The sequence below is a fragment of the Lithobates pipiens genome, unplaced genomic scaffold (assembly GCF_037356315.1).
Source record: "Lithobates pipiens isolate NorthernLeopardFrog02 unplaced genomic scaffold, aLitPip1_a1.2 Scaffold_16, whole genome shotgun sequence".
NCBI classification, from domain to species: domain Eukaryota; kingdom Metazoa; phylum Chordata; class Amphibia; order Anura; family Ranidae; genus Lithobates; species Lithobates pipiens.
In genome coordinates, this window is record NW_027507748.1 from 321,150,730 (window position 1) to 321,177,158 (window position 26,429).

Here is a 26,429-nt window from a genome sequence, read left to right on the forward strand (position 1 = left end):
TTTGTTCTCTGTTTTATGGGTAATTTGGGGAAAATTGATCATTCTACCACTGGACCCTGATACTAGTGCTGCGGCAGAAAGTACTTTACAGCTACAGTGGGTCTCCCAATTTACATATTTCAGGGTCCGCATTTCCGCTAGGGTTGTAGATTAATTTGCTTTAAATTTGCAGCCACTGTTAGACTTCTTTTGAATTGGAAGGTCGAGGTGTGGAGTGATCTCCCCTTGTTGATTGTTGAGGGGGGGGCATCGATCTCCTTTTTTTAAAATGAGGTCCTTACAGTTTTTTTTTTCTATTTTCTCTGCAATTCAAAAGTTTGGGTTCTGTGCTTTTCTTTGTCGGGTTCACAGCCTTTTTGGTTCCTTCATCTGGAAACCATTTCCCCACCAATTGGCCTTAGCACCAAAGCTGGTAAAATTTGCTCACACAATAAAGAACCATTAGGGAGGCTTGGCAATCAGGACCGGTGATGGCTTTTACATATAAGTTTGGCTGCTTGTAGATCTACTGATAATTTTGGAGATGTATTTTAACCACTTCAGCCCTGGAAGGATTTACCCCCTTCCAGCCCCTTTTTTTGCAATACGGCTCGGCGTCACTTTAAGTGACAATTGCGCGTTCGTGCGACGTTGTACCCTTACAAAATTGAGGTCCTTTTTTGCACCACAAAGAGCTTTCTTTTAGTGGTATTTGATATTTTTTGCGCTATAAACAAAGTTTTTTTTGGGGGGGGGAAAAAAAGCATTATTTTTTTTTTTTTTTTTATTTATTTTTTTTGCTTGACTAAATATCCCCCCAAAAAATATTTCTTCTTCAGTATAGGCTGATATGTATTCTTCTACATTTTATTTATTTTTTGGTAAAAAAAAGTCAAAGCGTGATTGGTCTGCGCAAAAGTTATTGCGTCTACAAAATAGGGGATAGATTTATGGCTTTATTTTAGTAATGGCGGGGATCTGCCCTACCCCCCCCCCCCCCAACCCCTCCTCATCCTGACTGCAACATTTCGGCAGACAGATCGGACACTTTTGGGACCATTGGCATTTATACAGCGATCAGTGCTATAAGAATGAAAGTGCATTTATGCAAAAAATTTAAATGTCACTGGCAGGGAATGGGTTAAACACGAGGGCGATCAAGGGGTTACCTGTGTTCCCTCTGCGTGTTCTAACTGTAGGGGGGAGGGGTGGGCTCACTAGAACATGACAGAGATCCACTGCTGATCACTGTGAGCAGTAGATGCCTGTCATGTTGCTAGGCAGAACAGGGAAATGCCTTGTTTACATGGGCATCTCCCCATTCTGCCTCTCTGTCACGATCACGGGCCACCGGCGGACATGGAGTCCGTGGGACCAGCAGGCACGATCCTGCAGAGCGCCTGCTAGCCACCGTTGATATAGCGACATACGGGTTGTTTTGCGCACCCATGCCACTTTGCCGACGTATATCACGTGAGTCGGGAGGCAAGTGGTTAACTGAAAGTGACCTCCTACTTGTGTATTTCATCATCGTCATCTGCTACGTTTTTTACTTGCACAGATTTTTTGGCAGGTTTACTTTATATTGTGGTTTTTCTGAGTACTCTATTATTTTACTTGTTCGAGTATAGCTCTTTTTATAGAGTTTTTTTTTACTAGACTGCTCACTTATTTAGTGTGCTGTTTTTTTTTATTTTATTTTTTTATATCTTTTCCTCCAAAGTGTTTTGTTGGAAATGATCTGACATCTTACTCGACCAGTGAGACCAGTGCTATAATTGGTTATGCTGGATATTGTGCATTTGAGAACATATATTTGTCCCTGTATTGTCTGTGAAAAGAGTTCATCATGTACAAATTCTTAAATGAACAGGCTCTGTTGTGTTTAAGAAGACTGGTCCAGTCTGGCATTTTCTTTGTGGAATTACATCAGGTGCAGGACCATGTGAAACTTTGTTACTCTTATGCTGAAGTAGATGTCTTAAAATATCCAGGAAAGCGAAAAAAAAAGAAATGCAAAAAAAGCAAACCTAATCACAGAAGCCTAAAAGGAAGGACTTGAAATTCCCCCAGAAGCAATTACAACAGGTCAAGACATTCTAAATGATGCCTCTCTGTGCAGTCTTGCCAAACTGCGATTATGTGCACATGCTAAAACAACTTTCAAACAAATAGCTGCTGTCAAGTTTTCCAATGGGAAATGTGAAGATAGACAAGTATTTGGTATAAGTATTTTTCTGGACAGTTACTAGATCCCAGACATTCCCAGTTCTTGGTAGACAAAGGCATCGCTGATTTTAAAGCATCGCGTTGTACTCTTAATGTCATTTAAAAAAAATAAAAAATAAAATGACAACTTTGAGAAATTGTGAAAATCCATTTGTTTGTTTGAGTGTGCAGCTAGTCTACTCAACCATCCTTCCTTTTCCCTTTTTTTTAATTTTTTTTTCAGCACCCCAGAGGAGCCTGCATCTAGCAATTTTACCAAAGCAGCAAAGGTTATTCTGTTGGAGGTTTCAGCAGCGGTGTGGGAGGAGGCTTAATGCCGCGTACACAGGAGCGGAATGTCCGACAGAAAAAGTCAGACTGGAGCTTTTCATCGTATATTCTGATTGTGTGTATGCCCCATCGGACTTTTTACGTTGAAACTTCTAACGGACCTAGAAATAGAACATGTTCTAAATATTTCCGACGGAACCAATTCCTATCGGGAAAACCGCTCGTCTGCATGCTGTTCTGACGGACCAAAGAAACGACGCATGCTCTGAAGCAAGTACGTGTCGGAAGCTACTGGCTATTGAACTTCCTTTTTCTAGTCCCGTCATACATGTTGTACGTCGCCGCCTTCTTGACGGTGGGACTTTGGTGTGTACGCAAGACAGTTTCCACGGAATTCCGTCGGGAAAACCTTCAGCGCTTATTCCGACGGTAAAACTGGTCGTGTGTACATGGCATTAGAGGAGCAATCCCTGGGTGGGGCTTACAGGGGTTTGAGTGTGGAGTGGAGAGTGTCACAAGCTTTGGACATCACCTGTTATGGTTCATGTGGGTTGTGTATTGTGATTTGCACTTCTTTACTGACATTTATATCCAGCAGTGCATTGCTTGTTGTCTCTTCCTACTATTCTGTGTTTTTTCTTTCAGGGGATACAACATAGGTGTACGGCTGATTGAAGATTTTCTAGCCCGTTCAAATGTTGGAAGATGCCATGACTTTCGAGAAACAGCAGATGTCATAGCCAAGGTAGTTTTATTTTCTGACGAAAATTAGAAAAACATAAAAGCTCCTGATATTTTAGTTTCTTAAAGGGACGCTAAACCCACATCATAAAAAACGATCAAATGCTGTATTTCATGCTGTTCATACTCAGTTACTATGAGATTTTATTTTTATTTTATTTTTGGTATTCTTTTTTTTTTTTTTTTTTGCAGGTGTCTGCTATTGCTCTTTATCTCCATTCTGTTCATGTCCCCAATTGAGATAGGGATTTTGCAGCTGTGGTGGCAACACAGTGGTAAATGACAGCCCACTAACCAGATAAACACAATATGGGTGGGATATTACATGTAGATTGATGGAGGATTCTGCTCCCTGTTATTTTAAGACACAGGCTGGAGGGGTGTGACCCAGCCTGTGATGAGCAGAAATCTGCCCACACCATGTTATTGCCAAAAAATAAAAAGATTTGATCGCAAATATACATTTGTATACCTGTTTTTAAAAGTTTATTGATATTAATTACCAGCAACAGAGGACTAGAAGCTCCTCCTGCTTATGTTTCCCTGCAGACTGGCTGGGAAAGATCTGGGTAATGTGACAGCTGAATATCGATTTGGGGAAAAAATGTACTTAGATATTCTTTCGGGTTTTTGGCAGCTAGCTGCTTCCATAACTATGTTCCTCCTCAAACTTAGGACGTATGTCGGTGTGCGGCTGTCTGTAAGTGGTTAAACAGTGTGTATACAGCAAACGGGCTATTCGTCACACCCATTTAATGTTAAAAGAAAGCAGATCGTTTAGATTACTGGTCAACTCTTTCTGGTTTAGTTTTACGCATGTAAAATGCATACATAGTTTCAAAAATATTTTAAAAAGACAAAGTAAACAGACAATACTGTGAGATGTACAGTATTTAAAGTGGTTGTAAACGCTTACAAACCACTTTGACCTACAGGTAAGCCTAGATTAAGGTTTACCTGTAGGTCCAAGAAATATCTCCTAAATCTACATGGTTTAGGACAGATTTACAAAAAGACAGGCATCGCTGTCTACGGCGCATGCGCCATAGACAGTGGCGCACTGGGCATGCCGCTGCTAATGGTGATATGCCATTAGTGGCGGCTCCCATGCGCATGTGCGGGAGTGACATCGCTGCTCCGGTGCTGTGAGTGGCCGGAGCAGCGATACCCAGAAGAAGGTTGACAGCGGTGACTTCGCTGGCTCTTTTGGCAGGTAAGTGACACATAATGGGCTACTATGCGATGCATAGTAGCCCATTATGCTTTACCTTTGCAGGGAGACCAAAGAGGAAGTAAACCCATAAGGGTTTACTTCTTTAACCACTTCAGGACCGCCGTATTGCCAATGTACGTCAGCACAATGGCACAGGCAGGCAGAATCACGTACATCTACGTGATTGCCTTCCAGCGGGTGGGGGGTCCGATCGGACCCCCTCCCGCTGGTTACGGCGGTCCGATTCGGTCCAGGAGCGCTCCGTGATGAGGGGATGGCCGTTGGTTTTCGGCCACCCCCTCTGGATCGCTCCTGGCCAATGAGAAGCTTCCTCCCCTGTGTATTGTTTACACAGGAAGGAGGAAGTGATGTCATTCTCCTCGGGGCGGTCTTTTTGACCGGACTACGAGGAGAAGAGTAAAAGTAAGTGTGCACCAACACTACACTGACATGTAGGTACACACAGGCACACAAACCCTCCCTCCCCCCCCAGTCACAGTGTCACTGATTGCATTGATCATTTCTTTACTGATCAATGCATTCAGTGTCAGTTGTGACAGTAAAAACTGTCAGGACAGTTAGTGTTAGGTCCAGGGTAGCCCCCTATCACCCCCCAATAAAGATTTCACCCCCTTTTGCCAGTGTCACTAAGCGATCATTTTTCTGATCGCTGCATGTGTCGCTAGGTAGCTAGTTATTTTTTTAGGTTCACCGCCAGGTTTTTATATCGCAAGGTACCCCGATATACTACCCAATAATGGGTTTAACCCCCTGATTGCCGCTAGTTAACCCTTTCACCCCCTTTTGCCAGTGTCACTAAGCGATCGTTTTTCTGATCGCTGCATTAGTGTCGCTACAGTCGCTAGGTAGCTAGTTATTTTTTTAGGTTCACCGCCAGGTTTTTATAGCGCTAGGTACCCCGATATACTACCCAATAATGGTTTTAACCCCCTGATTTCCGCTAGTTAACCCTTTCACCCCCTTTTGCCAGTGTCACTAAGCGATAATTTTTCTGAACGCTGCATCAGTGTCGCTAGTGTCGCTAGGTAGCTAGTTATTTTTTTAGGTTCACCGCCAGGTTTTTATAGCGCTAGGTACCCCGATATACTACCCAATAATGGTTTTAACCCCCTGATTTCCGCTAGTTAACCCTTTCACCCCCTTTTGCCAGTGTCACTAAGCGATAATTTTTCTGAACGCTGCATCAGTGTCGCTAGTGTCGCTAGGTAGCTAGTTATTTTTTTAGGTTCACCACCAGGTTTTTATAGCGCTAGGTACCCCGATATACTACCCAATAATGGTTTTAACCCCCTGATTGCTGCTAGTTAACCCTTTCACCCCCTTTCACCAGCGATCACAGTATAAGTGTCACTGGTGACGCTGGTTAGCCAGTTAGTTATTTAGGTTCCCCGTCAGGTTTTTATATAGCGCCAGGGACCCCCATATACTACCTAATAAAAATGTGAACCCCCTGATTGCTCCTAGTTAACCCTTTCACCACTGATCACCGTATAAGTGTTACGGGTGACTCTGGTTAGTTTGTTTTTTATAGCATCAGGGCACCCACCATTTATTACCCAATAAAGGTTTAACCCCCTGATCACCCGGCGGGTGATATCAATTAGGTTTTAGGGTCAGGGTCTGCGTCGCCCCAGGCAGCGCTAGGTTAGTGCCAGTACCGCTAACACCCACACGCAAAGCATACACCTCCCGTAGTGGTATAGAATCTGAACAGATCAATATCTGATCTGATCAGATCTATACTAGCGTCCCCAGCAGTTTAGGGTTCCAAAAAAACGCATTGTTAGCGGGATCAGCCCAAATACCTGCTGGCACCTGCGTTTTGCCCCTCTGCCCAGCCCACCCAAGTGCAGTATCGATCGATCACTGTCACTTACAAAACACTAAACACATAACTGCAGCGATCGCAGAGTCAGGCCTGATCCCTGCCATCGCTAACAGGTTTTTTGGTAGCATTTTATATTCAAATCCGGAAGGCAGTGCTTGGTTTTCGGGGTCCCGTACGTGGCTAGGCTCCCAAAAAGTCCCCCACATGTGGTATCCCCGTACTCGGGAGAAGCAGCAGAATTTATTTTGGGGTGTAATTTGACTTCTGCCCATAGCATGTGTGAGCAATATATCATTTAGTGACAACTTTGTGCAAAAAAAAAAAAAGTTTGTAATATTCCCGCAACTTTTGGCAAAATATAAAATATTCCATGGACTCAACATGCCTCTCAGTAAATAGCTTGGGGTGTCTACTTTCCAAAATGGGGTCATTTGGGGGGGTTTTGTGCTATTTTGGCATTTTATGGACTTCGAAACTGTGATAGGTAGTGAGGAGTTAAATCAAAAATTTGCACCCTTAGAAATCCTGACGGTGGTGATTGGTTTTCGGGGTGCCGTGCGCGACTAGACTCCCAAAAAGTCCCACACATGTGGTATCCCCGTACTCAGGAGAAGCGGCAGAATGTATTTTGGGGTGTCATTTCACATATGCCCATAGCATGTGTGAGCAATATATCATTTAGTGACAACTTGGTGCAAAAAAAAAAAGTTTGTAATATTCCCGCAACTTGTGGCAAAATATAAAATATTCCATGGACTCAACATTCCTCTCAGTAAATAGCTTGGGGTGTCTACTTTCCAAAATGGGGTCATTTGGGGGGGTTTTGTGCTATTTTGGCATTTTATGGACTTCGAAACTGTGATAGGTAGTGAGGAGTTAAATCAAAAATTTGCACCCTTAGAAATCCTGACGGTGGTGATTGGTTTTCGGGGTGCCGTGCGCGACTAGACTCCCAAAAAGTCCCACACATGTGGTATCCCCGTACTCAGGAGAAGCGGCAGAATGTATTTTGGGGTGTCATTTCACATATGCCCATAGCATGTGTGAGCAATATATCATTTAGTGACAACTTGGTGCAAAAAAAAAAAGTTTGTAATATTCCCGCAACTTGTGGCAAAATATAAAATATTCCATGGACTCAACATTCCTCTCAGTAAATAGCTTGGGGTGTCTACTTTCCAAAATGGGGTCATTTTGGGGGGTTTTGTGCTATTTTGGCATTTTATGGCCTTCGAAACTGTGATAGGTAGTGAGGAGTTAAATCAAAAATTTGCACCCTTAGAAATCTTGAAGGTGGTGATTGGTTTTCGGGGTGCCGTGCGTGACTAGACTCCCAAAAAGTCCCACACATGTGGTATCCCCATACTCGGGAGAAGTAGCGGAATATATTTTGGGGTGCAATTCCACATATAACCATGGCATGTGTGAGCAATATATCATTTAGTGACAACTTTTTGTAAAAAAAAAATTTTTTTTTTTTTTTTTTTGTCATTATTCAATCCCTTAGGACAAAAAAAATAAATATTCAATGGGCTCAACATACCCATCAGCAATTTCCTTGGGGTGTCTACTTTCCAAAATGGGGTCATTTGGGGGGGATTTGTACTGCCCTGCCATTTTAGCACCTCAAGAAATGAGATCGGCAGTCATAAATTAAAAGCTGTGTAAATTCCAGAAAATGTACTCTAGTTTGTAGACGCTATAACTTTTGCGCAAACCAAAAAATATACGCTTATTGACATTTTTTTTACTAAAGACATGTGGCTGAATAAATTTTGCCCTCAATGTATGACTAAAATTTAGTTTATTCGATTTTTCTTATAACAAAAAGAAGAAAATATCTTTTTTTTTCGAAATTTTCGCTCTTTTTCCATTTATATCGCAAAAAAAAAAAATCGCAGAGGCAATCAAATACCATCAAAAGAAAGCTCTATTTGTGGGAAGAAAAGGACGCAAATTTCGTTTGGGTGCAATATTGCATGACCGCGCAATTACCAGTTAAAGCAGCGCAGTGCGAAATTGCAAAAAGACCTCTGGTCCTTAAGGTATTTATTGGTCCGGAGCTGAAGTGGTTAACCAGTTGCCGACCGCCGCACGCCGATGTACGTCGGTACAATGGCACGGGCAGGCATAAGGACATACATGTACGTCCCTTGCCTCCCGCGGGTGGTGGGCCCGATCGGGCCCCCGCCCGGTGCCTGCGGCGGTCGGTATTCGTTCGGGAGCGATCCCGGACGAGGGGACGGCCATTCATTCATGGCCACCCCCTCGCGATCGCTCCCGACGAATAGAAATCCCCGGTGACATCACTTCCTCTCCTGTAATGTAAACACAGGAGAGGAAGTGATGTATTCTCTCCTCCGTGTCGGTATTTTTCGTTCCGACACGGAGGAGAGCGGATCAGTAAGTTGCACCAACACTCTACACACACAGAACATGCCAGGCACACTCACACCCCCTCTTTACCCCCCGATCACCCCCCCAATTACCCCTGCCCCCCCAGTCACAGTGACACCAATGTCATTTTTTTTTTTTTTTTTTTTTTTTTTTGCATTGGTGTCATTTGTGACTGTAATAACTGTTAGGGCAGTTAGAGTTAGCCCCCTTTAGTTCTAATGTACCCCCCTAACCCCCCCAATAAAGGTTTAACCCCGTGATCACCCCCCGTCGCCAGTGTCACTAAGGCTGGGTTCACATTGCAGCGGTTTATGAGAACGAATGTGATTCGCACCGCACTGCAGTGCAAATCACATCCGATCTCTGTGCGATTCGAGTTCAGCCATTCGCCGCACCCGCCGCAAATTCGCACGGGACCCTTTTTTTGGCCCGCAGCAGAATCGGATCGCATGGGTGTTCACACCATGCGATCCGAGTTTGCAGATCGCACTGCGATATGCGAACTGATCTGGGGGTGTCAGTAACATTTCACTGACACTCCCAGCAGTTCGCATAGGGCAGTGTGAACTGCCGCCGGGAGGCATGCGATGCGGGAACCCGCCGCGGATTCGCGCCGTTTCCGCATCGCTCCAGTGTGAACCCAGCCTAATAAGCGATCATTTTTCTGATCGCCGTATTAGTGTCACAGGTGACGCTAGTTAGGCAGGTAGGTATTTAGGTTCGCCGCAGCTTTTTATAGCGCCAGGGACCCCCATATACTACCGCATAAAGCCCCCTGATTGCCCCCTAGTTAACCCTTTCACCTGTGATCACCATATAACTGTTACAGGTGACGCTGGTTGGTTAGTTATTTTTTTATAGTTTCAGGGCACCCGCCATTTATTACCTAATAAAGGTTTAACCCCCTGATCACCCGGCGGGTGTCATTTGTGACTAATAACTGTTAGGGCACTTAGGGTTAGCCCCCTTTAGTTCTAAGGTACCCCCCTAACCCCCCCAATAAAGGTTTAACCCCGTGATCACCCCCCGTCGCCAGTGTCACTAAGGCTGGGTTCACATTGCAGCGGTTTATGAGAACGGATGTGATTCGCACCGCACTGCAGTGCAAATCACATCCGATCTCTGTGCGATTCGAGTTCAGCCATTCGCCGCACCCGCCGCAAATTCGCACGGGACCCTTTTTTTGGCCCGCAGCAGAATCGGATCGCATGGGTGTTCACACCATGCGATCCGAGTTTGCAGATCGCACTGCGATATGCGAACTGATCTGGGGGTGTCAGTAACATTTCACTGACACTCCCAGCAGTTCGCATAGGGCAGTGTGAACTGCCGCCGGGAGGCATGCGATGCGGGAACCCGCCGCGCATTCGTGGCGTTCCCGCATCGCTCCAGTGTGAACCCAGCCTAATAAGCGATCGTTTTTCTGATCGCTGTATTAGTGTCACAGGTGACGCTAGTTAGGCAGGTAGGTATTTAGGTTCGCTGCAGCTTTTTATAGCGCCAGGGACCCCCATATACTACCGCATAAAGCCCCCTAATTGCCCCCTAGTTAACCCTTTCACCAGTGATCACCATATAACTGTTACAGGTGACGCTGGTTGGTTAGTTATTTTTTTATAGTTTCAGGGCACCCGCCATTTATTACCTAGTCTCACTAGTGTACCCCTAAATTTAGGGGTGTCTACTTTCCAAAATGGGGTCATTTGGGGGGGGTTTGTGCCATCTTGGCATTTTATGGCCTTCAAAACTGTAACGCCCTTAGAAAGCCTGAAGGCGGTGCTTGGTTTTCGGGGCCCCGTACGCGGCTAGGCTCCCAAAAAGTCCCACATATGTGGTATCCCCGTACTCAGGAGAAGCAGCAGAATTTATTTTGGGGTGTCATTTCACATATGCCCATGGCATGTGTGAGCAATATATCATTTAGTGACAACTTTGTGAAAAAAAAAAAAAAAAAAAAAAAAAAAAGTTTGTAATTTTCCCGCAACTTGTGGCAAAATATAAAATATTCCATGAACTCAACATGCCTCTCAGCAAATAGCTTGGGGTGTCTACTTTCTAAAATGGGGTCATTTGTGGGGGTTTTGTGCCATCTTGGCATTTTATGGCCTTCAAAACTGTAATAGGTAGTGAGAAGTGAACTCAAAAATTTACGCCCTTAGAAAGCCTGAAGGCGGTGCTTGGTTTTCGGGGCCCCGTACGCGGCTAGGCTCCCAAAAAGTCCCACATATGTGGTATCCCCGTACTCAGGAGAAGCAGCAGAATTTATTTTGGGGTGTCATTTCACATACGCCCATAGCATGTGTGAGCAATATATCATTTAGTGACAACTTTGTGTAAAAAAAAAAAAAAAAAAATTTTTTTTTGTCATTATTCAATCGCTTGAGGCAAAAAAATAAAATATTCAATGGGCTCAACATGCCTCTTATCAATTTCCTTAGGGGGTCTACTTTCCAAAATGGGGTCATTTGGGGGGGTTTTGTACTGCCCTGCCATTTTAGCACCTCAAGAAATGAGATAGGCAGTCGTAAACTAAAAGCTGCGTAAATTCCAGAAAACGTACCTTAGTTTGTAGATGTGACAACTTTTGCGCAAACCAATAAATATACAATTATTGACTTTTTTTTTTACCAAAGACATGTGGCTGAATACATTTTGGCCTAAATGTATGACTAAAATTGAGTTTATTGGATTTTTCTAATAACAAAAAGTAGAAAATATCATTTTTTTTCAAAATTTGCGGTCTTTTTACGTTTATATCGCAAAAAATAAAAATCGCAGAGGCAATCAAATACCATCAAAAGAAAGCTCTATTTGTGGGAAGAAAAGGACGCAAATTTTGTTTGGGTACAACATTGCATGACCGCGCAATTACCAGTTAAAGCAGCGCAGTGCCAAATTGTAAAAAGACCTCTGGTCATTTACCAGCAAAATGGTCCGGTCTGAAAGTGGTTAAACAAGTGCACGGCTTTAATTGGGTAAAAACATGCAAATTCTGTTGTACACAGTGTTCATTTTGGCAGCAAATTTCGATTTAGTTTTAGTCTTAGTCTTGGGTCTCAAATGGCATTTTAGTTTTAGTCCCATTTTAGTCTTCTGCAATTGTTTTTTAGATTTAGTCGACTAAAATCTCCAGTACATTTTAGTCGAGTAATAGGTGTAATTAAATTGTAATGCATTAGTTAACATTTCTCTAAAATTTCCATACTCGTATACTGCTGGAGTGAAAAATCTAATGTTATTTATTATGGTATTGATGTATGAACATGCACTACAGATCAATGTTAATTTGAAGTCAAATTTCAATTTAGTTTTTGTCTTTTGACAAAAATGCCATTTTAGTTTGTAATTTTAGTCATCTCAGTTTTTTTTTTTAATTTTAGCTGTATTTTAGTCGACTAAAATGTTTTTGACTTTTTAGTCAACAAAATTAACACTGGTTGTCTTCTTTGATAACACATACTGCATGTGCCAACCAGCATATTATAGCATACATGCTTGCATTACAAGAAAAACAGAAATGGAAGGTGTGCACACCTAGTGCATTACCAGAGATAATTTAATAAGACATTTTTGTATAAAAATGGGTACTCACAAAATGAACCTGACAAAAGGCCATAAACACAGTGCAGTCCCCCTTCCTCAGAGCTAGATCAAATACCACCAAAAGAAAGCTCTATTTGTGGGGAAAAAAAGGACGTCAATTTTGTTTGAGTACAGCATCGCATGACCACGCAATTATCAGTTAAAGTGACGCAATGCCGTATCACAAAAAATGGCCTTGTCATTGAGCAGCCAAATCTTCCAGGGCTGAAGTGGTTAAACATAAGTTGACAGATTCTGTTGTACATATGTCTGCAGAGCTCTCTGAAAATGTATAAACTTTGAAGCGGTAGAAAACCGCAAAAATAAAAAAAAATCTTCTCTCTGCAAGTAAATGTCCATAATGTGCTAATATTCATCTTCACCCGGTCTTCCTTTTGGGTTCACAGGTAGCCGCCGTTTGGCGGAGCTGTGATGAAAAACCACTCCCACGCATGCGTGTGGGAGTCACGGCCACGGCATGGCTCTCTATGGACAGTGCGCATACGCCATTGACATCAGTGCTGCTAAAGTAAATATCTTCTAAACGGTGCACATTTAGGAGCTATTTACTGTACCTACAGGTAAGCCTTATTATAGGTTTACCTGTAGGTACAACTTCAAAGCCTTTACTACCACTTTAAAAAAAAATAAAAAATCTAAATTGGTGTTTTTGTTAAATATGTGGTCGGATAATTGAAGAATCAAAAATCTATAATATACCAACCTTCAACTAGGCATTTTGGGTGTAGGTAGGGGTCTCTGTACCCCAGTGTGTGTGTGTGTGTGTGTGTGTATGTATGTTATTGTTCTAAATGTCTCACAACAAACTTGTCCTGCAGCATCCCAGGTCCACATTTTCTACAGAAAAAAAGTAAAACTGAGAAATCGGGTTCCCTGTGTAGCAATATGGTTGGCTCTAATGTATCAATAGTGCCTGGTCTTTTTTTTTATTTCACTTCAGAGAATGAACACTATGAATGTAGTTTCCCACAAAAGATCATATATGTCCAAGGCTGTTTTGCAGCAGCCATGTTTGTGACTGTGGAGCAAGATCATCAAGACTTCCTAAGTGCCATGCTGGTGAACTTCCCTGTCCCTCTTGCTTTGCTGGCATAGTGCAACCAGTGTTGGCATTTTATTCCAGCTGCACTATTTGCTATAATTTCTGCAAGCCTTGGGCACTATTTTTTACTGAATTCAATCTATATTGAGCAAGGGATGTGCATAGTTTACCTAGAATGGCATGCATGATTTTTCCTGTAAAAGTTGAGCTAGGATTCACTCCAACCCATCTCCTAATGTGACCTAAACAAGTGTTTGTCAACCTTTTTATGGTTAAGTACCCCTGTCTCAAGAAAGTAATTTCTTTTGTTTGGGTATCATGGTTTCTGTATGTGTGTAATGTCAGTATGTGATTTGTTTGTGTGGCTGTGATGGTTTTTGTTCATCTGCGATATCGTTGTATGTGTGCATCACGCACGCGTGCCACTGATATGGAGGTATTGATGGACTGCACTGATATGCAGTACTGATAGGGGGCTATCTTCATACATGGCAGGCAGGACATTCTAGGTGCACTGGAGAGGGGCGGAACATGGCGCCGCCTATTGACGCTGGTCAGTCCCCCTGGCCAGGGAAACATCTTCCGGGCAGCTCGCCGATATCGTGGACTCCAGTATGTTGACAGGCAGCTGCCGCCGGCCTGTCACCCCACTACACACATGGGGTGGACCGTTTCCCCTGTTGGTAAAGTACCGTGCAACACGGCCACCGGGGACAGTATATGTGTGGGAGGTGGGACTCGGGGAAACAGAGCAGTGAGAGCACTTCGCGTACCTCCTGCCTGTGGTGCATGTACCCCCAGTGGTACGCGTACCACGGGTTGAGATACCCTGACCTAGAGCTACACGATGCTGGCCAAAATGAGAATCACTTATATGTATATATGTGTGTGTATATATATATATATATAATGTGTATGTATGTTTGGGGGTTCCAAGTAATTTTCTAGCAAAAAAAAGATTTTAACTTGAAACCAACAAATGTCAGAAAAGGGTTTAGTGTTTTAAGTGGTTAAACTTCCCTCATTTACACACCAAAGTGTATTCCTTTTGATCTAAAGGACAAATTGTTACAATGTTTATGCTTAAGTTCCACTGCTAAAGAATGTTGTGATTTTTGGCAGACTGATTTGATTGCTGATTGGTTTCATTGCAGGGTTGCTCCAGATTTTACTCTCTAGTTTTAGTAAATCAACCCCAAAGTGACTATTAAAACAGGCGAAAGTGTAAGGAACTGAAATACCTGTGTAGCAGTATGAATTAACATAAGTAAGATTAGTTTCTAACCAGAACATTTTTAATCTTGCCAAAGTTCTTCCAAACTTTATTTTTTCAGTGTGTATTGCAGTAATTGGTTTGCTTAGCAAAGCAGCATGGTTGTTAACATTGTTCATTCTGTTATAATCTTTGTTTTTAGGTTTGAAATGCACACATTTTTAGAAACCTAGGTAGGGCTTCTCTATTTATTTATCTATTATTTCTCTGTGTTGGTACAGGTGGCATTTAAAATGTACCTGGGTATCACACCCACAATTACAAACTGGAGCCCAGCGGGTGATGAGTTCTCCCTCATTTTGGAAAACAATCCTCTAGTAGACTTTGTTGAACTGCCAGATAACCATTCTACACTTATATACTCCAACATGCTGTGTGGAGTCCTACGAGGAGCTCTAGAAATGGTAAGTTAAATTATTGATTCTATATGTATGTCAAGAATCCAGTTATAGATATTGACAATCCCTTCAACCACTTTTAATCCTGAATGTTTTCACAGTAGGCCTGGTTTCAGAGGAGCCACATAAGCCTTCAAAATAAAAGGCACAGGGCTGGGGGGGTTCCCATTCACTGTACGTAGAAGTAAAAGGCTGAAAATCTGCAGCTGCTGCCGCAGCCATTAGTTTGGTTTCCTCCCATTGCTGCTGTGCCATACCAGCTACCATTCAGACTGGTTAACAGTCATATTTTCCAGGTCACCCCACACAGTCTACAGCCACCTTCTAAGGATCAGCCTGCTGTCCAGAAAATTGCACAACTGTAAACACCTAGGACTTCACATAAAACTATCCTGGCACAGGAGAGTGAAACGAATTATACACTATGTCTTGTTCGCTATTGTCGCCTTTATGTATTGCATTGATTTTTATTGTGTATTTTTGTAAGTGTTTTTTTTTTTTTTTTTTTTTTTTTTTTACAAATATGTAAAAAGCGTGGCATACATTTTGTATTTAGCCCCCTTCCCTCTGATACCCCTAACTAAAATCTAGTGGAACCAATTGCCTTCAGAAGTCAAATAATTAGTAAGTAGTCTACCTGTGTGTAATTTAGTCTTACTATAAATACAGCTGTTCTTTGAAGCTATCATAGGTTTGTTAGAGAACCTTCGTGAACAAACAGTGCCATGAAGGCCAATGAACGCATCAGACAATTCAGGGATAAAGTTGTGGAGAAGTTTAAAGCAGGGTTGGGTTATTTATATAAAAAAAATATATACTCAGCTTTGAACATCTCACAGAGCACTATTCAATCCATCATCCAAAAATGGAAAAAGTGTGGCCCAGCTGCAAAACTAAGACATGGCTGTCCACCTAAACTGACGAGCCGGACATGCATAGCATTATTTAGAGCAGGGATATGCAATTAGCGGACCTCCAGCTGTTGCAGAACTACAATTCCCATGAGGCATAGCAAGACTCTGAGAGCCACAAGCATGACACGCAGAGGCATGATGGGACTTGTAGTTTTGCAACAGCTGGTGGTCCGCTAATTGCATATTCCTGATTTAGAGCATTATTCAAGCAGCCAAGAGGCCCGTGGTAACTCTGGAGGAGTGCAGAGATCCACAGCTCAGGTGGGAGAATCTGTCCACAGAACAACTATTAGTCATGCACTTCACAAATCTTGCCTTTTATGCAAGAGTGGCAAGAAGAAAGCCATTGTTGAAAGACAGCCATAAGAAGTCCCGTTTTCAGTTTGTGAGAAGCAATGTGGGTGACGCAGCAAACATGTGCAAGAAGGGGCTCTGGTCAGATGAGACCAAAATTTTACCTTTTGGCCTAAATGCAAAACGTTATGGTGAAAAACTAACTACACATCCTGAAAACACTATCCACACTGTGAACTATGGTGGTGGCAGCATCATGTTCTGGGGATGCTTTTTTTCAGCAGGGGCAGGGAAGCTGGTCAGAGTTGATGGGGAGATGGATGGAGCCAAATACATGGCAATCTTAAGAGAACCTGTTGGTCTGCAAAAGACTTGAGACTGGGGTGGTCACATTCCAGCAGGACAACGACCCTAAACATACAGCCAGAGCGATTGCACAAAACTGGCTATAGCGTCATGCCATCAGCATTCACACGTTTTGTGGCTGAGGCTTCCCTGGCTATTGCCAGGTTGTTCACTGACACCGCAGAGGGAGAAAACCAAGTCTCTGAAATACAGAGCCTCTGAGGTTTTGGTGTCTGAGGAACTTTAAAGTAAAAAATAAAAATTGATAACAGCCTGTAAGCACATTTACTCAGTATGCTTATCCGGTTGGGTCCCTTTAACATAGTAGCCGGGCAACTAACAATTTAGAAATTAGGTCAGCAATTGTGGACCCATATTTCTTTCAGTACCGATTTTCTAAAATATGTTGTGCACACATGAGGGTTGTGTGTGTGTTTTTTTTTTTTTTTTTTGCTGACTGTGTGTGGTTGGGACAATATCTCAGCATTTATTATATATTCAACATTTTATTTTCCTCTTCACCCCCCCCCCCCCCACCCCACCTTAACTTTATCTTTCTCACTTTTACCTTCTGTCTGCTTTTCTCACAAAACTTTCAGTTTCCAGTGAAAATATATGTACAAATTCGCTTTCAGGTACAGATGGCAGTTGATGTAAAATTCGTGCAAGACACACTAAAGGGTGACAGTGTTACAGAAATCCGAATGAAGTTTATCCGAAGGATTGAAGACAACTTACCTGCGGGAGAGGAATGACAGCAGGAACTATCTCTCAGTTGGCGTTGTTGCTCTCTGAGGGAAAGCATCATTTATAGCCAACTTTCTGATGTTTCCTCCTTTTAGTTTGAGTTTGACACACAAGTCTTAGATCAACGTACAGGATTCAGGACAAATTGGGGGGGGGGGCCTTTTTCTCCTCCTCCTTTTTTTTTTTTTTTTATTATTATATCTCCTTGTGACATTTTGTCTCTTTCTTTATTCATGAAAACATAAGAAACACCTAGAAGTATGTGTGATTCTGCAGCATGCTCTGTGTAGCATATCTATTGTCTATGGCTAAGACCCCATACACACTATTAGATATTCTGCAGATTTCTGTCTTCAGATTTACCAAAACCATGTGCAAAGGCCTGTCTGATTGCATACAAATGGAAACTCTAAGGCCAGGTTCACACTATAACCCCCTGCACAGAAGCACTATGCGGCCCTGTTCCCTATTTCAGGGAGGAATCAGGGCCGATTCTATGCCTGAATTTGGCCCTGAAACAGAGCCAAAGACGTGCAGTGCGCTCTGCAGCCACATCAGAGATATGTGAACTGGCTCCATAGGGAGCCAGTCACATTCTCCTGCTATGCGAATTGGATGCAGGGAAACCCCCTGCATCTAATTTGCATAGGTATGAACGGGGCCTTAAGGTTTGACCTCCATATTATATGGTTTTGGTAAATCGGAAGACAAAACTCTGCAGAAAATCTAATAGTGTGTATGGGGTCTAAGAGTGACCATGCACTGCCTAATTCTGCACAGCCTTACTGGCCATGTGGATGGGGTGAGGATGGCCTCGAATTCCCATGCAAGTAAAAGCAGTGTTTTTTTTTTTTTTGTTTTTTTTTTTAACCTGTTTTCCAGTTGTGGCACTATTTAAAAATATAAGCCTAAGATTTGAAAATTTGATTTAAAAAAGTTACTCCTCACTGGGAAACCTTAGCCTGGGATGCCTTGCTGAACTTAACCCACCCCATCGGAGGCTACCCTATAAATGAGACCCAACTTCCCTATTACAGACTTGCCCCTGTTCATTAAAGGCCCCTATCGCTTTAGAGCCCTCCCCATCCTCAGAACCCCCCAATCTTACAGTCCCCTCTTCACATCAGAGCCCTACCTTTCAGCAGTGGGCTGGGAGGTGGAGGAAGCAAAATTCTGCCTGCCAGTAATTGCTGGGGCTGACCCTGCATCCCACCTGCATCTGTCATGCTTTGCCTAGGTGCCAATGAGCTGGATACCATCCCCAAAGCAATAAATTATGCCATGCATCCTGGCCCTAGAGCGTTATTTGTTATGGTTCTGACCGTCTGTACAATTGCAAATTGGATTCCCTGGTTGAGAAACACTGTAATTCCACCAGTTCCAGATCTCAGTTATACAGTGCAATTCTACATTTTTCTCATTGAGAAAAGAAAGGAAGTATTTAATTGCATGTGTGCTGCTTCTGCTCATCACATCACCGGGGGTCCAGGAAGAGGGAGATGTTTCAGCTTTAACCTGTGTGTTTTTTTTTTTTTTTTTTGTAAGATGTCTAACTTTTCAGACAGGGGAAAACATTCTAAATGAGATTACTTCATTTGAGGAGCCATTTTTATTTTTGTGAACTACAGTGAACTAGCTTGACTCCCACACACCTCAGTTTGTCACAGTGAAAAATCAAAAGCGTAAAGCAGGATCAGCAGTGTCACAATGTTTCTATTCAGCTATTATAAACCTCCAATGCAAGAATGAGCCAGTGGTCTCTGTCAAGTCAATTTTAACAAAATGGCATTCCATTATTGTAGTGACAACATGACAAATGCTTTAGTTGCCTTTTTTTTTTTTTCATTTTTAAATATTTAGTGATTATAAAGCAATTTATTATTAACCTAAAAGCCCCAGCTAGTGTCAGGTTGGGATATGATGTGGTTTTACAAAATGGGAGCAGATGAGAAAGATATTGATCTAGTTCTGTTACTGATTTATATACTGAAAGCATTGTTCCGGTGTTAATCTTCTATTGTTTCCTTGGTTTGTGTTTTACATAATTATTTGTCTAGTATATTTGGAATAAATACATTTTAAAACTGTTTGTTCTCATTGTATCTCCAACTGTTTTGTGTGTGGGGGTTGTTGTTGTTGTTGTTATTATTATTATTATTTTTTTTACAGTGCCATTGTTGCTTAACATGTATATTTTTACAGCTTTACATTTATAATCAAAGTTTGGGATCTGAAAATGTTGTATCCACTTTGTGACTACTACAGAAAAATACAATAATATAATCCAAATTAAACTTGTGGCAAAATATAACATATTCCATGGACTCAACATGCCTCTCGGCAAATAGCTTGGGGTGTCTACTTTCCAAAATGGGGTAATTTTGGGGGTTTTGTGCTATCTTGAAAAATCCCAGAGATGATAAAATACCACCAAAAGAAAGCGCTATTTGTGGGGAAAAAAAGAGGACGCAAATTTTCATTTGGGTACAGCATTGCAGGACTGCACAATTACCAGTGCTCTGGTCATTAAGGGGGCAAATCCTTTCAGTCCTTATGTGGTTAAACTAGAACTATAGGCAGAATGTGTGTGTGTGTGTGTGTGTGTGTGTGTGTGTGTGTGTGTGTGTGTGTGTGTGTGTGTTTTTATTTTTTCCTCATTTTAGATAGAGTAGGGAGGATATAACCCCTGTCAGAATTTATTTCACCATCCATAACCCATTGTGAAGATATACCTTTTTACAGTACTTCCTATCCCATAGCCAAACAGTGAGAGGAAATCCCTGCAAAATAAGAGAATCCATTGGGGCCCCCTAAGGACACCAGAACTAGTGTCCCTATTGGAATATTTCCCCTCTATTACTTTCTGGGAAGAACCCAAAACTTGACTTTTTTTTACTTTCAATAATAATGGTAAACAGGACAAATGGAGCGGCTGAACATTCCTAATGGGTGCTCTAATCGCTCTCCACTCAATTCAAAACTGAAAAAAAATTTTTTGCCTTCAGTTATAATTTAACTTTTATTTTTTTTTATTTTTTGTGTCTCTGTGGCAGCAGAATTTGTCCTGCCACTTTCTGCTTTTCTTTTATCTCCTCTTAATCTGTTCTCTTGGCACAGTCTGTATGAGTGTGCAGGACGCCATATAGAAATACGGCATCGTTCATTTTTTATTTTTTTTTGCTTTCTGTGAGATTAACTGAAAGTGCAAATGAGATTTAATGTAGAAAATTTTTAAATAATGCATTTGGGTGGCAAAAATATGAATGCAATCTATACACTAGGGGGAGAAACTGTGGGGGAGTCTAGGATGGAAAAGGACCTGGGGGTCCTAGTAGATGATAGGCTCAGCAATGAAATGCAATGCCAAGCTGCTGCAAACAGAATATTGGCATGCATTAAAAAGGGGATTAACTCTAGGGATGAAGCGATAATTCTGTCACTCTACAAGACTCTGGTCCAGCCGCACCTAGAGTATACTGTCCAGTTCTGGGCACCAGTCCTCAGGAAGGATGTACTGGAAATGGAGCAAGTACAAAGAAGGGCAACAAAGCTAATAAAGGGTCTGGATGATATTGGTTATGAAGAAAGCAAGTACACTCTAGGTTTGCTTGCGAGCACTGAACTTATTCTCTCTCTGTAGAAGAGATGCTTGAGAGGGGATATGATTTCAATTTACAAATACCATACTGATGACCCCACAATGGGGATAAAACTTTTTTGCGGAAGGGAGTTTAACAAGACTCGTGGCCACTCATAAACTATGTAGAGGGTTCTTTACTGTAAGGGCGGCCAAAATTTGGAAGAATTCCCTTCCACAGGTGGTGGTCTCAGTGGTGGGGTGGGCATCGATAGTTTCAAAAAATTATTAGATAAGCACAAAGAGGCTAAAAATTCAATCAATATAGCGCCAAATGAATAGTCCATAATGTCAAAACTATATCAATAAATTTAATATATAATAACGTAATCACAAGATTTACATAATATGTAAAATATATATTCTACATATTATAAATAAATATATTGTCAGATGCATATATTAAATATATACTGGAAATAATTTGAATACATTTGTTAGTCTATGAGGTCCTCTACATGGGTAGAAGGTAAGTATAAGAAAACATATAGCTTCAATAATGCTTAGTAAAAGTATGCAGGCAGAGGACATCCCCCAAATAGGTAAACCCCGGACCAGGGGAAACCAGCAGCCATGATTACCGGAACACCACAATGCATCATCTCTTGGGAATGTGCAAACACACTTGTGGACATCCATATTGATAGGAAAATATGTAATGATTAGGGGAAATATGAAGAAAAATGTATATAATATGTGTAACTGGTGAAAGAAAGTATGACTATCATAGATTCCCCCCCCCCCCCCCCCCAGAAAGGATAGGTGTGAATAGTGACTATATAATTTTTGTAAAGTCAATTGGAATTCCGAGGTATGTATGTGCAATGAGAATGTATATTAATGTAGAACCAAAACGGTGTAATTAACAATAGGATATGTGAGAGGGGTGTAATTACCTGAAATTTACGGTGTGTTGCGCAAATTGAACATTCTCAGCCAGCGGATTGCATGGACTGAACCGGCAAAGAACCGCCACTGAAATACCCCACGTCCAAGGTGTGTTCACGCCTACATCATGTGGGAATGCTAAAGCAGCGTGCGAAGATGGGGGGACTTCCCCTCTGCAATACACCAATCAAGGCAGGTGCCCGCCCGACGCTGCAGCATAGGATGGCACAAACGCTGTCTCCCACAACACTGTGTCAAATGTCGCTGCTTGAGTGGTGTGTTACCATATCGCCAAGGTCACAACCCGCCCCCATCATTTACAGGGATGGGCGGGGGGAAGTGAGCTAGGCACATCACAAAAGGAGACCAAGGTAGCCAGTCCCACCACCACATGTTGGAATAACTAAGAGGTTGGTAGAGGGATATTCCAAAAAATGCAATAAATCTGTGAGCTAAAAAATTTTTTTAATAAAAATAAAGAAGAATTATTAAAATTGAATTGGTTATTATAAAATAATGTTGGCCAGTGATGAACTGACTAATTTAGGGGTAAAGAATATTATTGTACATAAGGATTTTTGGGATTGGTCAGGTCACTAAAGTAGGTGTCTTCCACCCATATAGTCAAAATTTAAGGGAATTGTGACCTGTCCCAATGTAAAAAATAAAAAATAGAAATTGGAATGGGACTTTGAGTGAAGCATGTCAGAGGGTAATTAACTAGTTCTTTAGCCTAAATGATAAATTAATTTAATATAACCCCAAATGAATGGTCCATAATATCAAAACTATATCAATAAATTAATATAATAGCGTAATCACAAGATTTACATAATATTCATATAAAATATTTAATAAAGTTAATCACTGGACATGATGGTACAATCGGTAAAGAAATCAAACAGTAAACATAATTGTTACAATTAATACAGGAAAGTGTACATAAGAAAATACAACAGCCAATTGATGGTTTGTTGAGAGGTTAGGGCATCCATTAGATGTTAACTCAAGGCGTTTCATGGTTTTAAACCAATCATCGGAGTCAGAATGCATATATAAATATATACTGGAAAGAATTAGAATAAATTTGTTAGTCTATGAGGTCCTCTACATGGGTAGAAGGTAAGTATAAGGAAACGTATAGCTTCAATAATACTAAAAACTCACTATTAGATAAGCAGCTGAACAACCAAAACATACAGGGATATACAAAGTAATACTGACATAATTGTGCACATAGGTTGGACTTTTTTCCAACCTCACCTACTATGGAACTATATGTAATGTTACCTTTTTTTCTATAAAATACTAATCCTAATTATGTATTTTTTTTCCTGTTTTTTTTTTTCCTGTTTCCCCTAAAATAAGACCTAGTGTGATTGTCGGTGATAGCTGCAATAAAAGCCCTACCCCCCAAATAAGCCCTAGTTAAAGTCCTTGTAGGTCTTCTTTTCAGGGTAGGGCTTATTTGGGTGGTAGGGCATATATTGCAGCCAACACCGACAATCACGCTAGGTCTTATTTTAGGGGAAACAGGGTAATTTGAATTGCCTGTGTTCTCTACATGTGTGCACTAATGAGTCGCCTTATGAGATGAAACTGGCTGCCGGTAATTTTATCTAAAGTTCTTTGCAGGCTGGTTCACATCTATGCAATACATTTTTGGTGCTTTGTTTTAGGTGAGTTTTACATGCATTTTAGCGGCATTACCATTGAACTCTTTAGAATGTGCATTTTTTTTAATCAGAAACGCAGCATGCAGGTGTAACGCACTGCACGTAAAACACATAGGTGTGAATCGGACCTTATTGGAAAGACAGTGGGCCGCTAAAATGAGCAATGGGATGAGGATTTGGGGAAATCATGACTGATGACAATGCAGGCTGGGCACACCAAAAACTGTTAGGCAACACATGGCAGCCATGTTGTTCAGTATTCCAAAGTCAGCCATTTTGTTACACTAGAAGACTCATAACAGCAGTGATTCCCTTTACATAACTTGAGCAACAAGAAGTTTAACAGACATCCCTCTGCTAATAGTTGCTCACCTGATAGAACAGCCAAATACACAGTTCTGGCTAGCTGCTCTTATCAAAGCATCCAAACTTCAGTGTATTTCATAACACCTGAGCTTGTAATGGATGTGATCATGAGTGTTATAAGTGAAATGCCTATTTCTGGTACTCTTATAGGTATAAGTGCTTATCTTTCATTATCAGTTATCAACCTTAAACATACACATTTAATCACAATTAAGATGTCTGCCAGCTTCTCCCTATATGTGAAACTGCAAGAGTTAAAAGAAAGAGAGCAACGTCAAAGAGAAGAATTGCGCCTGTTCTCGGCCACCCTCGTCAGTACACCCAAGGAGAAACTGGGGCTGGGAACAAGACTCTACTTTAGCTACCGAAGCTTGCTTTTCCCTTTTTTTAGACATAACCCAGCTAAAAAGCTTATACTCTGTCACAATAATGAATATGTATAATTTGTGGTTTGTACACGCTGTCTTTTATCTAGTTTTTGATTTGATAGTGAGATATCTGGCTCACATGTATATTAGCCGGGGTCCAGGAAATAAAAAAGCAGAAGTATCTGAATACTGATCTACGTGTGTGCCAGTGTTTGACTTCAAGTGTGCACACTTTATATTAAGGATTAATTTGGCCAGGGGGACAGAAACAAGATACCGGGCTTTTCTAGTCCGGGTCCAAAACAAGCTGATAATAGTACAATCAGAATAAGAACATATTTACCTGTTAGCAGAACTTTAAACCCCCAAAACTTACTTTCCTAGGAGGTATCATAAGAGGATTAGACCCATCACCTCTCCTAGGTGAAATAGCCATCCGCTACCCATCATATTTTTGTATTCATTCAAAAGGTAGTTTCATGCAGGACAATAATTTACATGTTGCCAGACTGTAAACCAGTAGGTATTTCAAGATATTAATATCTATATACAACTGTATCTGTGGAAGGGCAGCTGCATGGTCCATTGGCCACCTCTCAGATCCCTTGATTGGTCAAATAATTTCTGTCACCAGCCTCCTTGACCAGAAAAGAGGGGCTGCATCTGCATTCTGGAGCTCTCCTTTTACCAACAAAACAAGAAACATCAGCCACTGATCCATCTTATGCTCATTGATTGGACTGGGCTGAATGTACAGAACCAGGACAATGCTAAGTATTTTCACCCTTAATTCCCTTTTTTCAAAAGTATTGCTTTTTTTTTAATCTGAATTATATGTGAGGGATCAAAACACAATAGGCTAAGTAGGTGAAGTAAAATTAGAAAAAATAGGATTTTTATAACAGCTTACCTGTAAAATCCTTTTCTTTTGAAGTACATGACGGGACACAGAGCCATAGTAATTACTATGTGGGTTATAGTCCACCTTCAGGTGATGGACACTGGCACACCCTAAACAGGAAGTTTCCTCCCTATATAGCCCCTCCCATACCAGGAGCATCTCTGTTTTGTAGCAGAGCAATACACTACACGTGTATGCTAGAAAGGGACGGGCCCTTTGTGTCCCGTGATGTACTTCAAAAAGAAAGGATTTTTACTGGTAAGCTGTTATAAAAATCCTATTTTCTTTAATCGTACATCACGGGACACAGAGCCATAGTAATTACTATGTGGGATGTCCCAGAGCAATGGCAACTGAAGGGAGGGAGACACAAGAAAAGTAGGGCACCATGAGATCAGAGGATGTATACTATGCCCAAAGGCTAAATCCACCTGATAGAATCTGGTAAATGTATGTATTGAAGACCAAATTGCAGCCTTGCAGATTTGAGCCATGGAGGATTGGTGATGAACTGCCCAAGAAGCACTAACAGCCCTAGAGAAGAGACTTTTGATTTGAGAGGGTACAAACTACCTCTTTAAATCATAAGCTAGAATGATTACTTGTTGAATCCATTTACAATAGTAGATTTCCATGCTGCCTGTCCTCTTTTAGGACCTTCAGGCAATACGAACAAAACATCAGTTTTCCGAATCTGAGTAGTCGTCTTTAAGTAGACTGTTTTCACCACATCAAGAGAATGTAGTGATTTTTCTTCCATAGAACAGGGTTCTGGAAAAAATTAAGATAGAATATCCTGGTTTAGATAAACACCTGATACTACCTTTGGTAAAAAGTTAGGATGAGGACGCAATACTACCTTATTGTGAACAATAATAATGTGGCTCTTTACAAGTAAAATCAGCCAATTCTGATGCCCTTCTTGCAGCAGATATGGTTACCAGAAAAAATAGTTTCCTTGTCAAAAAAAGGACCAAGGGAATATGTTGTATCGGTCCAAAAAAAAAGGCTGTTTTGTAATGCCGCCAAAAACTAAATTCAAGTCCCAAGGGTTCAGGGGTGGCCTAACCCGGGATTAAGCCATGTTACCCCCTGAATTAAGTTACGAACCAAAGAAAGAGAAGCAAGTGGTTGTTGAAATAATACCGATAAGGTCGAAACCTGTCCTTAGAAAGCACTCAAGGCCAGCTTTATTTCTCACCCCTATCTGCATGAAGTCAAGGATTCTACCTTTGACCTATTTCCTGGGTTGCAACCCCTGGTTTCACCCCAGGAGACATATGCTTCCCAGACTCCATA

The 26,429-nt window shown here is 41.5% G+C and overlaps 1 protein-coding gene across 1 annotated transcript in view; it reads left to right on the plus strand.

The window, feature by feature from the left end:
* The window catches only part of TRAPPC3 (trafficking protein particle complex subunit 3), a 42,243-nt gene extending 24,780 nt beyond the window's left edge, over positions 1-17,463 (plus strand). Inside the window, exons 3-5 of the mRNA XM_077481710.1 lie at positions 3,124-3,223; positions 14,818-15,000; positions 17,183-17,463. Coding sequence (XP_077337836.1) covers positions 3,124-3,223; positions 14,818-15,000; positions 17,183-17,302 — 403 coding nt within the window. The 3' untranslated portion in view covers positions 17,303-17,463. The remainder of the gene's footprint in view (positions 1-3,123; positions 3,224-14,817; positions 15,001-17,182) is intronic.
* Positions 17,464-26,429: the final 8,966 nt, after the last annotated feature.